Source organism: Protobothrops mucrosquamatus, unplaced genomic scaffold (assembly GCF_001527695.2).
Source record: "Protobothrops mucrosquamatus isolate PMUCROS unplaced genomic scaffold, P.Mucros_1.0 scaffold2456, whole genome shotgun sequence".
NCBI classification, from domain to species: domain Eukaryota; kingdom Metazoa; phylum Chordata; class Lepidosauria; order Squamata; family Viperidae; genus Protobothrops; species Protobothrops mucrosquamatus.
The window spans coordinates 75,762-88,656 of NW_015388528.1; the positions used below are offsets into that span (position 1 = coordinate 75,762).

Consider the following 12,895-nt stretch of genomic DNA (forward strand, 5'->3'; position numbering starts at 1 on the left):
CTGTGCCCACTGCTTAATAAGTCTCTGTGTTTCTCTAAGGAGTGCTAAGCTCCATCTCCCTATGCAAACAACTTGGCTGTTGTTGGCTTATCTGATTACAGATCCCAAAATGCCCATGAGACAACTTTAAAGCCCTGGAGTTGGCAAGGGTTGATGACCATCTTCTTTATTCCAACTTCTCTTTCATCCCTGTTTTGTATTAGCAGACTAAATCTTAGTACTTAAAATTACCACAGGATCGGCCATTTTTATCTGTTTATGCAATAGCTACCATGCTCCAAACCTTTGAGGGGACTGCAGTCAGTTCTAGAGAATCCAGCAGGCTTGTTTTCTTTACAACAAAAAAGCTCTTGATAAATGATCATCCGTTCTCTGGCTTTCTCAGTATGAGGATTTGTGCAATCCTGATGCAGTATTGGCACGCTCGTGTGTTCCAGATCTGACAAGGAGTAGCCACGCTCATAGCATAAGGTGTGCAAAATATGGATAATTCTGTGAGCAAGTTGTAATTGAACAAAGAAATGAGTGAATAAACTTTTCACTATTTCTTGGGGGTCAAACCTGTAACCAAGATGACTTTGTTTCTGTTTCTGTATTTTTCCATTGTAGCATTTATGCTAGAGCAGTGGTGGCAAACCTATGGCATGGGTGCCAGAGGCGGCACTCAGAGCCCTCTCTGTGGGCACACACTTTGTCGCCCCAGTCCTAGGCCTTCAGCTGGGTTTTATAAAACCTTTTCACTTTAGGCCTCTGCCGCCATGTGCAAAAAAAAAAAGGTTCAATCAGTCAATTTCAACTTCTCGAGGGAAAAAAAAGTTCTTGCAAAGTTAGAATTGATTGATTGAACTTTTTAGTCCCACCCAGTCTGCTGTTACCACTGCAGCCTTGCCCACCGAATTGGCCACACCCAGCCAATGGGCCACACCCACCCGGCACTCGACGATGCATAAGTGGGTTTTGGGTTGCAGTTTGGGCACTCAGTCTCTAAAAGGTTCGCCATCACTGTGCTAGAGATTAAAAAAAAATAGTGAAGTGAAAGAGTGTGTACAGTAGGTGGAAATGAGAGGGTGGAAATTGAGAAAAATGTGGGTTTCTTTTTCCAGTTAATGATATTTTTTTTAATTGTTCTCCAGTATGCTTATTCTGGAACATGTGAATTCACCCCAGAGGCAGTGAAAAAAGAGGGCTAATACGTCAATACTTTTGTGCTCCTTTATAACAGTTTAAGTGGGTTGTTAAAGCAAGTACAGCAATATTTGAAATCAATGATCCTTTAATATAACATGAAGCAGAATAAAAAAAGATGGGTTTATATGCTGGATTGAGACAGAAGCATGCCTCATTGAATTCAATTGACATGGTGAAGTGCAAAGAGGAATGTCATGCTTGCCTCCAGATAACCTGATGTTTAAACATGAATATAATAAGTAATAGTTAAACAGCACTTTTATTGTGAAGTATTTCTTTAATTTTCTCGCTGGCTGGCTGGGGCAGTTGATGCCGCTGCCATGAGCTGAGTGGAAAAGACCCCCCCCCCCGAAAATAAGACCTGGTGCCTCTTTTGGAGGCAAAAAAAAAAAAGACCGGGTCTTATTTTCGGGGGGAAACGGTATAGCATTTTGCAAGATCGAATTTTGATCGGTCACCGGAACCAGAGATTTACTCTTCCGAGCTTTCGGACTGACCCAAATTCGATCTTGCATCATTATCCCGGTACATGTATTCATTCATGTAGTACTTTGAGCCAAAATTTTAACTTTTCCTCAGAAGCTGCTTTGTGTGCTCATTCTTATTTCCTACCTGGCCATAGGTATTAATTTTACTTTTGAAGGTACCAATAATGGAAGCAACCTTCCCTTATTACAATCTTAATGTTTGAAGAGTATATTGAGAATATATCTATTCAATGATCATATCACAAATGATTTGTTATCTATCCATATCACAATTTTTTTAACAAAAGAGTGACTGTATGTATGTATTAGGGTTCGCTTCATAACATTTATCTACTGTTGATGTTCTACAGTCATTGATATATTTTATAGAGTCGAATGACTAATTAGCATCTTTATGCCAATTGGTAAACTAGTCTATAGAGCAAGATGAGAATATTAAATCTTTAATTAATGTATATAAACAGAATGGGCTACTTTTGTAGTTGTTACTCTATGCAAAATGTAAGAAAAAATATTTACTTAGCCAAGTTTTATCTGATAGTTTAATAAAAATTTAAATTAAGATGCGAATAGTTATGTGCCCATCTAAACAAATTGCAAAAAACTGCAGCATGAAGGTTGCCATTTTAGCTCTCTGCCAAATGTCTTAATTTGAGTTGTACTTTTGACGTTGTTGGGACATAGCCAGAGTTGGAGGAGATGAAGGGAGTGGGCCTTTTTGTGGTGCTTTGTGCATTTTAATAAGCTTGAGTGCATAAAAGGGACACAAGAGGCCAAGACAATATCCTGCCAGGGTGTTGAAGAACAACAAGACAGGATAATATATTTCCAGTGTCTGCGTGCTCTTTGCTGGCATTCACAGTAGCAGATTGCAGGCATCAATGCTGGGAAATTTGGATGTCTGATTTAATTTAGCAGGGACAGGGTATAATTTTGATAAATGCAAGACATTTTCCCTAAGATTTCTAAACTCCCCCTCCCCCCTCAGATTTTTCCTAAGCTTTTTGTGCAGCAATCTTGGCTGCTTCTGTGTCCTCCACTTTTTTCCACATTGTAATTTTTTGTAATTGTGCTTGCAGTAACCTTTGTTAGAAAGATGATCCATCCAACCATCTTATGCTCAGCTCCCCATTAGCTGCTCCTCCATTATATAGTGCCAGAATGAGAAAAAAAGTTTCAAAAGAATATGAATATTGCTTTACTCTTGATACACAGTGGTCACTAATTCTTAATGAAGGCTTTCTAACTCTTCAAAAAAAAAAAAAAGAATTAATTAACAGGTAAGCTTAGATTCTTGCTAAGCCTTGCTTAGGTTCTTGTGAGCTTGCCTGATAGGTTACAGTTCTTGGCTGTTGAATATAGTATGACAGGTTCAGCAAACACCATCTAATAATTTAATTTCCTTCTAAATAATTCATTGCAAATATAAATCGGGATGTCTATATATCTGTCTTTAATGTGTCTTGAATAATAAAAATATAAGGCTGACAGTGAAAGTCTTCATAGAATATCAGAGCTGGAAACACCTTGGAGATCTTCTAGTCCAGGGGTAGGCAACCTTGGCTCTTTTATGACTCATGGACTTCAACTCCCAGAATTCCTGAGCCAGCTGGCTCAGGAATTCTGGGAGTTGAAGTCCATGAGTCATAAAAGAGCCAAGGTTGCCTACCCCTGTTCTAGTCCAACCCCCTGCTCAAGCAGGAGACCCCATACCATTTCAGACAAGTGGCTGTCCAGTTGTCATAGTAATAACCTCTCTCTCATCAGGCAATAATTCAGCAGTGAATTTTATATTTAAAGTCATAATATCATATTTTTGCGTTGATAATTTCAAACCAGATTTAAACTAACTGTTGTAATTTACAGCAGTGTGTGTAAATCATCCACATAACAACTTTGCTCTTGTGTGAGCCATTTGTGTACTGTTGATCCCTGTAAGGGTGTGTGTCCATTTTTGCTTGAGTAAAATGGAAGAAAAAAAATAGTTTGCTGGCCCAAAAGTGGTAAAAATAATCATTTAACTCTTAAGAGCTTATTACATGGTAATAGTTACCCACGAAAAGAATTAATGAACCTTGGCATATTTCTGAAGCAACTTAATTTACTGTTAAGCTTATTGGTATCATTCCTACAATACTTGCATGATTAAACCCTGCAAAATAAAAGGCCCAATTGTATGTTTCATTTGCATTTAGGAAGAGAAAGTAGAGATGTGGGCTAAAAAAAAAAAAGTCCAATTTCCCCCAAAATAACTGATTGGAAATTCTATTACAAGGACATGTATATATCATTAGATACTATATTAGCCTCTGTGAATAGGGGCGATATGATAGTCATCTTCCAATATTTGAGAGGCTGTCATAAGGTGGGGGACAACTTATTCTTCAAAGCAAGTTGAAGAAGCTGCCACAAAGAAGAGGGTGTCAAGCTATTTTCCAAGGCGCCTGAAGGCAGGACAAGAAGCAACGGGTGGAAACTAAGCAAGGAGAGAAGCAANTATTATTATTATTATTATTATTATTATTATTATTGTTATTATATTCAAGTAATGGATGGAAACTTACCAAAGAAAGATCCAACCTAGAACTAAGGAGAAATTGATGGGACCTTGGTGCTCTCTGAGTTTGCTTGTTTTCTTGCAGACGTTTCATTAACCAAACTAGGTAACATCATCAGTGCAGTTTGCACTCCTTACTAGCACTGATGATGTTACCTAGTTTGGATAATGAAGCGTCTGCAAGAAAACAAGCAAGCTCAGAGAGCACCAAGGACCCCACATGTCAACCCTGAACTGCAGTTAGTCTCCTTTATAAGGAGAAATTTCCTGACAGTGAGAACCGGCTTGCCTCCAGAAATTGTAGAGGTGCTCTATCACTGGAAATGTTTAAGAAGAGATTGGACAGCCATTTGTTTGGAATATTTAGTAATAGAGTCTCCTGCTTGAGCAGAGGCTTGGACTAGAAGACCTCCAAGATCCCTTCTGAGTCTGTTATTCTGCATTCTGTAATATAAATAATTGCCTATTTGTCTGTTTAGCCCTTTCTGGATCAGAAATTGCTTGTGGGGATTTCTTTGATACCTGCCAGTCATCAGTAAAACATAAAGCTCATCTATCAAAGGGCTTCTGGAAATACTGCGTGGTGTATAACATTTAACAACCTGATTTTTTTTTTAAAAAAAAAGACGTAATAAAATAAATGGTTGCTTTTAAGCAAATGATGAGATTGTCTCTTTGCAGTTGAACAACTGGAAATAACTAAAGTTTTGTTGGAATAGAAGAAGTATTTTTGTGATGATGTTGGAAAGTGAATGAAATATCCACCAAACATTATTTAGTAAATCTGATCCAAAACCAAAATAGATGTTTTGGAAACTGCTTGGGCTGGTGTGAGGGTGACACTTCTCTGGTGTTCATTAAAACAGCCTGGTCTTTTCCAACTTTCTATGTGAAGCTGGCAAAAAGAAGTCAGTCTTACATATGATGCAGATCTGCTAATTAAAGTTAATTTAGCTCTTAAAAAGCAATGCACCTTTTTTCATATTTGCAGAGAAATGAAAAAAAAAATGGGGTTGGGGTTGCTTTAATTAAGAGTAGAAAGGAGCTGCTGTTGTGACAAATCAAAATTTTTGAAACAAGTGTTGCTCCATTACGGAACTAAAATGCATACTAACTGATCCTAGTTTTGAAAACATACCTTCTATAACAGTGATGGCGAACCTTTTAGAGACCGAGTGCCCAAACTGCAACCCCAAACCCACTTATGCATTGTCGGGTGCTGGGTGGGTGTGGCCCATTGGGTGGGCGTGGCTGCGGTGGTAATGGCAGACTGGGTGGGACTAAAAAGTTCAATCAATCAATTCCAACTTTGCAAGATCTTTTTTTTCCTGCAAAAAGTTGAAATTGACTCATTGATATTTTTTTTGTACATGGCGGCGGAGGCCTAAAGCAAAAACTTTTTATAAAACCCAGCTAAAGGCCTAGGACTGGGGCGACAGCGTGCGTGCCCACAGGGAGGGCTCTGAGTGCCGCCTCTGGCACCCGTGCCATAGGTTCGCCACCACTGTTCTATAATATGCTTTATATCCTGTTCCAACTGAATAATGCTAAAATACTTTTAATTTTGAGTGCTTGAAAGCATTGTATACAGGCCTATTGATTCATAAGTATATCAAGCAATATTACCTAGATTTGGGAATTTCTGCCTTTCTTCAATTCTGAAAGTTGTTCATATTAGTAACATATCAGAAGATAGTAGGAGCTTTACCCTAAATTAGAGTCTAATGAACACAGATCTTGTGGCATGCATAATTATTTCATATGAAGCATAGCAATTCTAGCCTGAACTTATGTGAAAACATTTTGTGCTTGCAAATAAACAAAATAAAAAGAATCTCACAGTGGAAATCACCATAGTACAGAATGTCGACCCTTCCCCCATCCTTTTTAAGCAGACTTTGCCATTATTGAGTAACCCTTAAGCTTGTTAAATACAATTTAATTTGCATTGATCAGTTCATTAATTATTAATTATCACGACGGGTTTTCGTACATCCCTATGTTCCAGATATGTTGGATTTGTGCTCCTATTCCTTGGGGAAATTTGAGAACTGTCGTCTCAAACATATCTGAAGAGTAGAGGAGAATTGAGGAAAATCAATCTAGATTATCAAATAATTATACCCTTCTGATTCATTTCTCTTTTTGTGAATAAAGTTGGTCTAGGGGAATACAAAAACTTCTTCCTTTAAGGCAGCCTTTGCTTTTGTGGACTTTCCCAGATATGTTGGATTACAAATATCATTTTTATATCCAGATTAACTATTTGGCCAGTCTCAGCAGGACCCACGGTTTCTGTATCTTTTCCAGGTAATTGGTCTGGAAAAGAAGAGCAGTGTACACCTAGTTGGTTGAGCATTAACATGACATAACACATGAGTCCCACACAGACTGTCTAAACTGGCCATCTGTTTCCTACTGTACACCTATAGTGTCTGCTATAACAATAAAGAAGACAGGCGCGAAAGCTAACCGTTATTCTCTAGCATCTGTAACCAGTGGTACCTTTGAATTGATTTCATAGAGTCATCATATAGTACTACTGGTAGTACTGACCAATCCAATCTGAATTGGTCAATTTTTTTTTAAAGTGGAGAGTTTAATAGATAGATATGGACTTGCACCTTTCAAGATTTTAAAGTTGCTCCTGTATCATAAATAGCCATTAGCATAAATAGCCATTAGTATCATTATTTATTTATAATGTACTTGGATGGTGCTATCATTTACTTGTTAGTTTACTGTGTTCCTGACAGAAATATCTTGCAGTCTAAAATTAGGTTAAGGCAGCAAAAAAGGAGAAGCAATTCGGATCAGAAAGTATGAAATGGAAATCCAATGTTTAGCCGAATACTCATTCTTTTCTATTACTTATTTTAGCCTGCAACCTTTCCACAATAGGAGCCCCTTTGATTTTCACTTTGATTTTCACTTCTTAAAGTTTGCAGTATTCATTCAGTTGGATATGTATGTATGTATGTATGTATGTATGTATGTATGTATGTATGTATGTATGTATGTATATATATGTGTGTGTGTGTGTGTGTGTGTTTATATGAATGTGCATGAACATGTGCGTGCGGTTCGCCATAAAGCAATTAGCTTAGCTTTTAACACAAAGTTTAAGTACATGGTTTGAAATATTAAGCTTCAGAATGAAGTGCTAGCTTTGGTGTGTGGCTAGAATGATTTAAAAAAAAATCTTATGTGAACACTTTTGAAATAATTCCTAGAATCTGTAGTAGTGCTATATCTGTAGTGGGATAATGGCCAGAGACTTTCCAAAGTGTCTACACCAGGGGTCTTCAAACTTGGCCATTTTATGACTTGTGGACTTCAACTCCCAGAATTCCTCAGCCAGGCACACTGGCTGAGGAATTCTGGGAGTTGAAGTCCACAAGTCATAAAAGGGCCAAGTTTGAAGACCCCTGGTGTACACTGATATCTTTCCTTGTTTTTCTGCTTTGGATCTGAGGATTTTTTAAATCTAGCTTAATACATACTTCTTTCCATGGCATTGGGCACCAATAACTATTTGGACTCCTCTCACTGCCTGGTGCTCACCTCATTTCTAAGGATTTCTACATTCATCTAAGCATAGAAACAAATAGGAGGCCAGCATGCCTCAAGTCATCATTCTCCAGCTTCACCTTTCTACATAAGAATTCCTTTGTGCCTCATGGACATTCCTGTGGCAATTCAGGGGATGCACTATGCAGTCTAAATGGCTGACTTGCTAAATGTGCCCATTGTACATAGGGCTAAAGCAAATGATACTTCCTTCCCAGGACCAATTACCAGCCTCGGTAATTGGTCCTGGGAAGGAAGTATCAACACATTGTCTTCTAGCATGCTTCCAGGTTTTTTTCTGGGCTAAAATTCTTGTAAGCCGCCAGTCCCTTGTATGAGGTGGTGGGGTGGTGTTGATATAAATAAATAAATTTAATGAATGGGAAATCTCCCCATGATAGATTTTGAAATTAGACTGCATTAAAGAAAGCCAGGGAGTTGGTTTGGCTTAATGGTGAAGGCAGCAGGCTAGAAAGTAGGAAACAGTAAGTTCTAATCCTACTTTAGGCACAAAATCAGCTTTGCGCCAGTCACTCTCTCTCAGCCCCATGAAGAAGGCAAGGGCAAATTAGTTCGGAAATCTTGCCAGGAAAACTGCAGGAACTTGCCCAGGCAGTCTCCAGGAATCGAAACTGAATCTATGGTAATACCCCACCACCATCAAAAAGGCCAAGCTTGGTGTGCAACCTTAGGAAGGCAGATGGTAGCTTCAGTAGGTTTGTCCGGAAGAAACAGAATGCAAGACTTGGGTTTAACCAATAAATCCTGATGGTGAGTCGTTTTGGCCTAAAACTCCTGATAAAAAATGTTCTGAGAATAAAGTACAATATAAGTATTTTATAACAAATTCTGTGTCTTAGGGAAAGGTTAGAGAGAAATTAATTGAATTAAATCCTTTATATTTTCTTTGGTTCCTTTTAGATGGAACCTTACGGACTTACCATTTAGAGTTGACTGCAACTTTTTCTGCAAATATAAGGGAAGGGCACTGATGACCTTTACTCTGCAAACATGTTCCGTCTCATCAAGTAGTTTGACAAGAACTATTTGGCTGCATCATTTTAAAGACTCTCTTACTTCCAAGAGCCCTAAATATCAAGCTACAGCTTTCAGTGGATGGCTTGTATTACAAACGTCTAGGAAGTAATTCCTCTGGGGATAAATTATTGCAAAATATTGTTAGTGGCAATCCTGCAAGTTTTGTTTCTGTTCTTTTTGGCAGAAAGAAAAATTTCTTTCCAACCAACAAAAAGATACTAGAGATGAAAATATTTAGCAGGAAGTATTTGTTAGTACAAGACAGAAGGCAACAAACCAGACGGTGGTACTGCTCTGATTTGACTATAAATAGACTCTGGCTGGATCAGAAAATAATGCAGAACTGGGGGAAAAAATCTGGTTATTTTTTTTTTCTGTTAAGACCAGAACAACTAAGAAACTTATGTTCTGATGTTTTGATATTGCACTTAACTCCTTTATAATTCCTTGTTCTTGTAAAAGTAGAGCTTAAGCTTTCCATATGAGCGTTACATGTAAGATGTTGACCAGGCACACTGGCTGAGGAATTCTGGGAGTTGAAGTCCACAAGTCATAAAAGGGCCGTTTTTGAAGACCCCTGCCTAATATCAGCCCTAGCCTAGGATGCCAAAGAGATTTCTCCAATGACATATATGAAACTGGATTTGGATTTGAACCAGTAAGGCTTTGGTTAAAAACAGTTCAGCCTAAACATTCACTGGGCAGCCTTGAGTAATTTACACTCTCCCAGCTTAAATGGAACACCGCTGTCTACACACTAATTCTGAAAGAAAAGGTGTTTTATACACATTTGGTAGATAAAACTGTAAAAGCCTTTTCCTCAGGGCTGAAAACATGATCAGTTGGCCCACTGTCTTCCACTAAAGGTTTATGTTGGATAAGTTCTTTTACACCACTGTTCTAGGCCCATAATTTTGGAGTATATCCACATTGAATTCAGTGGGAGTTCTGGGTAGATTTACGTAGAATTGTATTATCTGAGGCAGAAGACCATTGCATTGTAGACTTTCTTTCTACATCCTACACCCAGCTCCTGATTATTTAAGTAATTTCTTGGTTTGGAAACCTAAAAACTGCCACCAACCTTTTAAAGCACTGGAGAAACTACTTATGTTTAAAAAAATACTCTACCTGGATCCTTCTAGGGATGTATTATTTCCTTGTTTCCAAGGGAAAGGTATAATAAAATAATTGTCCATCTGTAACCTGAAGCAATAGTGGAGAAACAGGTCTACCTCACATGAAATGGAGATATCAATCATGTTTTTTTTTTCTTTATTTGCCTTCAGTTTGTTTTCATGCTCGGTTTTGTGCTTAGTCATCTCTGTTTCTTCTTAATATCTTCTGCTGCCAACCACTATTTGTTCTTTTCTTTTTTTCTTTTTGTTTGTATCTTTGAGTCAGTCTGGTCTCCTAGATAGGTAGGTAGGTAGGTAGGTAGGTAGAGAGATAGATAGAGAGATAGAGAGATAGAGAGATAGAGATAGATATACTAGAGAGAGAGGGAGGGAGGGAGAGAGAGAGGGAGGGAGGGAGGGAGAGAGAGACTGGTCCAAAGTCAAGTAAGGTGCGAGTAGAACTCACAATCTCCTGGTTTTTAGCCAGATGCCTTAACTATTACACCAAACCAGCTTTCAATGCTACTACTACTACAACAACATGAATTTATAAAGTATTTTATGTCTTTTTTATTTCATAAGATAGGCTACTAATGTTCTTAGAAAAAAGTATAGATGCAGTAGTAAGGTGTGCCCCAAACCACTGAATAATTCCATAACAATTAAATGAACTTTCACGAATACAAATACAAGACTGTTGATTATTGAAGATGTCTCTTCCTGCTTCTGAATCAGATTTTAAGAGAGCATCTGAAACTATGGCCCCTTGCATTGGCAATGCAAATGATTGTTTTTCTTTGTGTAACTTGTATTTAGGTCACGGAGAATGTCACTGCGGGGAATGTAAGTGCCATCCTGGCTATATTGGGGACAACTGCAACTGCTCAACGGACACAGGCCGGTGTCTTTCTAACGATGGCCAAATGTGCAGTGGCCGAGGCAACTGCATCTGTGGGAAATGCCAGTGCACTGAACCTGGAGCTTTTGGGGAGACTTGTGAGAAGTGTCCCACCTGCCCGGGTGTTTGCAGTACTAAAAGGTATGTGCCAACATCTAGATTCAAAACCACTCAAAGATTAGTGTTATGACATGGTCTCCTTTGTGGTTTCTCAGATGCATTACTGCCCTTCCAATCCTGAATACAGGTAGCCCTCAACAAGTATTCCTTTAGTGACCGTTTGAAGTTACAAAGGCACTGGAAAAAGTGACTTATGACCGTTTGTCACACTTACGACCATTGCAGCATCCCCCATGGTCACACGTGATTAAAATTTGGAAGCTTGGCACCTGGCTCATATTTATGACAGGTACAGTGTCCCGGGGTCACGTGATCACCTTTTGCCACCTTCTGACAAGCCGAGTCAATGGGGAAGTCACGTTCACTTAACAACCATGTTGCTAACTTAACAACTGTGGTGATTCATTCAACAACTGTAGCAAGAAAGGTCGTAAAACGGGCCAAGACTCATTTAACAAATGTTTTACTTAGGAGCGGAAATTTGGGGCTCGATTGTGGTCGTAAGTCGAGGACTGCCTATACTTCTGCAAATATGAAAAAAAGTGGTGATTATCAAAGCTTTGACAGAGGTTACTGTAAAGGAGATCGTTCTAAAGTGCTTCGTAGCATGAAAGTTGGGGCTTGGCTTTTGTATAAAAGAAACTCTAGAATAGAGTTTAACAATAGAACATGGAATAGAACTTTCCTGGAGATCACATGTTAGTGATTTGCTTATCTTCTCTTGTTCTGCTCCAGGAGTCCAAGACCCACGTAATGGAATATGAGTGACTAATCTTGCTTCGGGACTGTACAATTTGTGACCCTTTACCCAGGTTGAAAACAGCAGAGTGTTCATACGTTGTAGCTTGTCAGAAATCCCAGTTTCTTTAGCCTTAGACAGCTGAGAAAACCAAGTGATGTATGAAAATAGGATAAATCACTAGTCTACTATGTTCTGTTTTGCTTAGTGCAACCCCCCACCCTGCATTTTTATCCTTCGTTCCAATTTTATTTAGCCTCAATAGACTCATTTGGGACTATTCCAGGGAATTGTTCCCTAAAGCAAGTCCTCTCTTGAATAATTTCTCTTTGAAGTGCTTTTATCCTTTTTTATGAATATTCTTATGGTGAGGCTAACAAAGCTAAAATCACTTCCTGGAAAGATTTAACAGTCAAACGATAGATAATTTATGTAGATTAAATAGGAATAAAAACATCAAAACAGCTTTGTTTGAGATAATATTGTGGTACATATTATATTATGTGTTAAGAAAGTCCTTGACCCACACATCAGCAGCTGACCTGTTTTATCTGATGCCAGATGTTCAAAAGAATACAAATGTTACGATCTGGTGGGTCTTCTGTGGATGCATAATCCTGTCACAAAGCTGAATCCAAATTTGAATAGATTCACGAGCAGCGGTGGGGAACTATGGCCCTTTATGACTTGTGGACTTCAACTCCCAGAATTCCTGAGCCAGCATGGCTGGCTCAGGGATTCTGCGAGTTGGTCCACAAGTCATAAAAGGACCATAGTTCCCCACCCCTGTTCTAGAGCAATAATTTGTATTATGTCAGGGGCCATTGCAGCTTTAAAGAAGGGAGTCATTCAGACTCCTGGTGCTATAGTTAGAATATTAAGACTCATTTCTCCTTTTATTGCCATCACGTATTAGATTAGGGCTCTCTAAACTTGCCAACTTTAGTGTAGACTTCAGCTCTCAGAATTCCCCAGCCAGCATGGCTGGCTGAGGCGTTCTGGGAGTTGAAGTTCACAAGTCCTAAAATTGCCAAGTTGGAGACCCCTGTATTAGAGGTTGAACTCAAGGGAATAATTTACCTGAATATGTAATATTGATACAGTTGGAATAACAACCTATTTTGGGTTGGAATATTTGAAGCTCATTCTTCTCTTTGCATGTTATAATAGCCACAAGGG

The 12,895-nt window shown here is 38.7% G+C and overlaps 1 protein-coding gene across 1 annotated transcript in view; it reads left to right on the forward strand.

Annotated features, from left to right (window-relative positions):
• Positions 1 to 12,895, forward strand: part of LOC107295717 (integrin beta-5-like) — a gene marked incomplete at its 3' end in the record, with an annotated part of 58,717 nt that overhangs the window by 39,785 nt on the left and 6,037 nt on the right. The window contains exon 10 of the mRNA XM_029285906.1: positions 10,776 to 10,998. Coding sequence (XP_029141739.1) covers positions 10,776 to 10,998 — 223 coding nt within the window. The remainder of the gene's footprint in view (positions 1 to 10,775; positions 10,999 to 12,895) is intronic.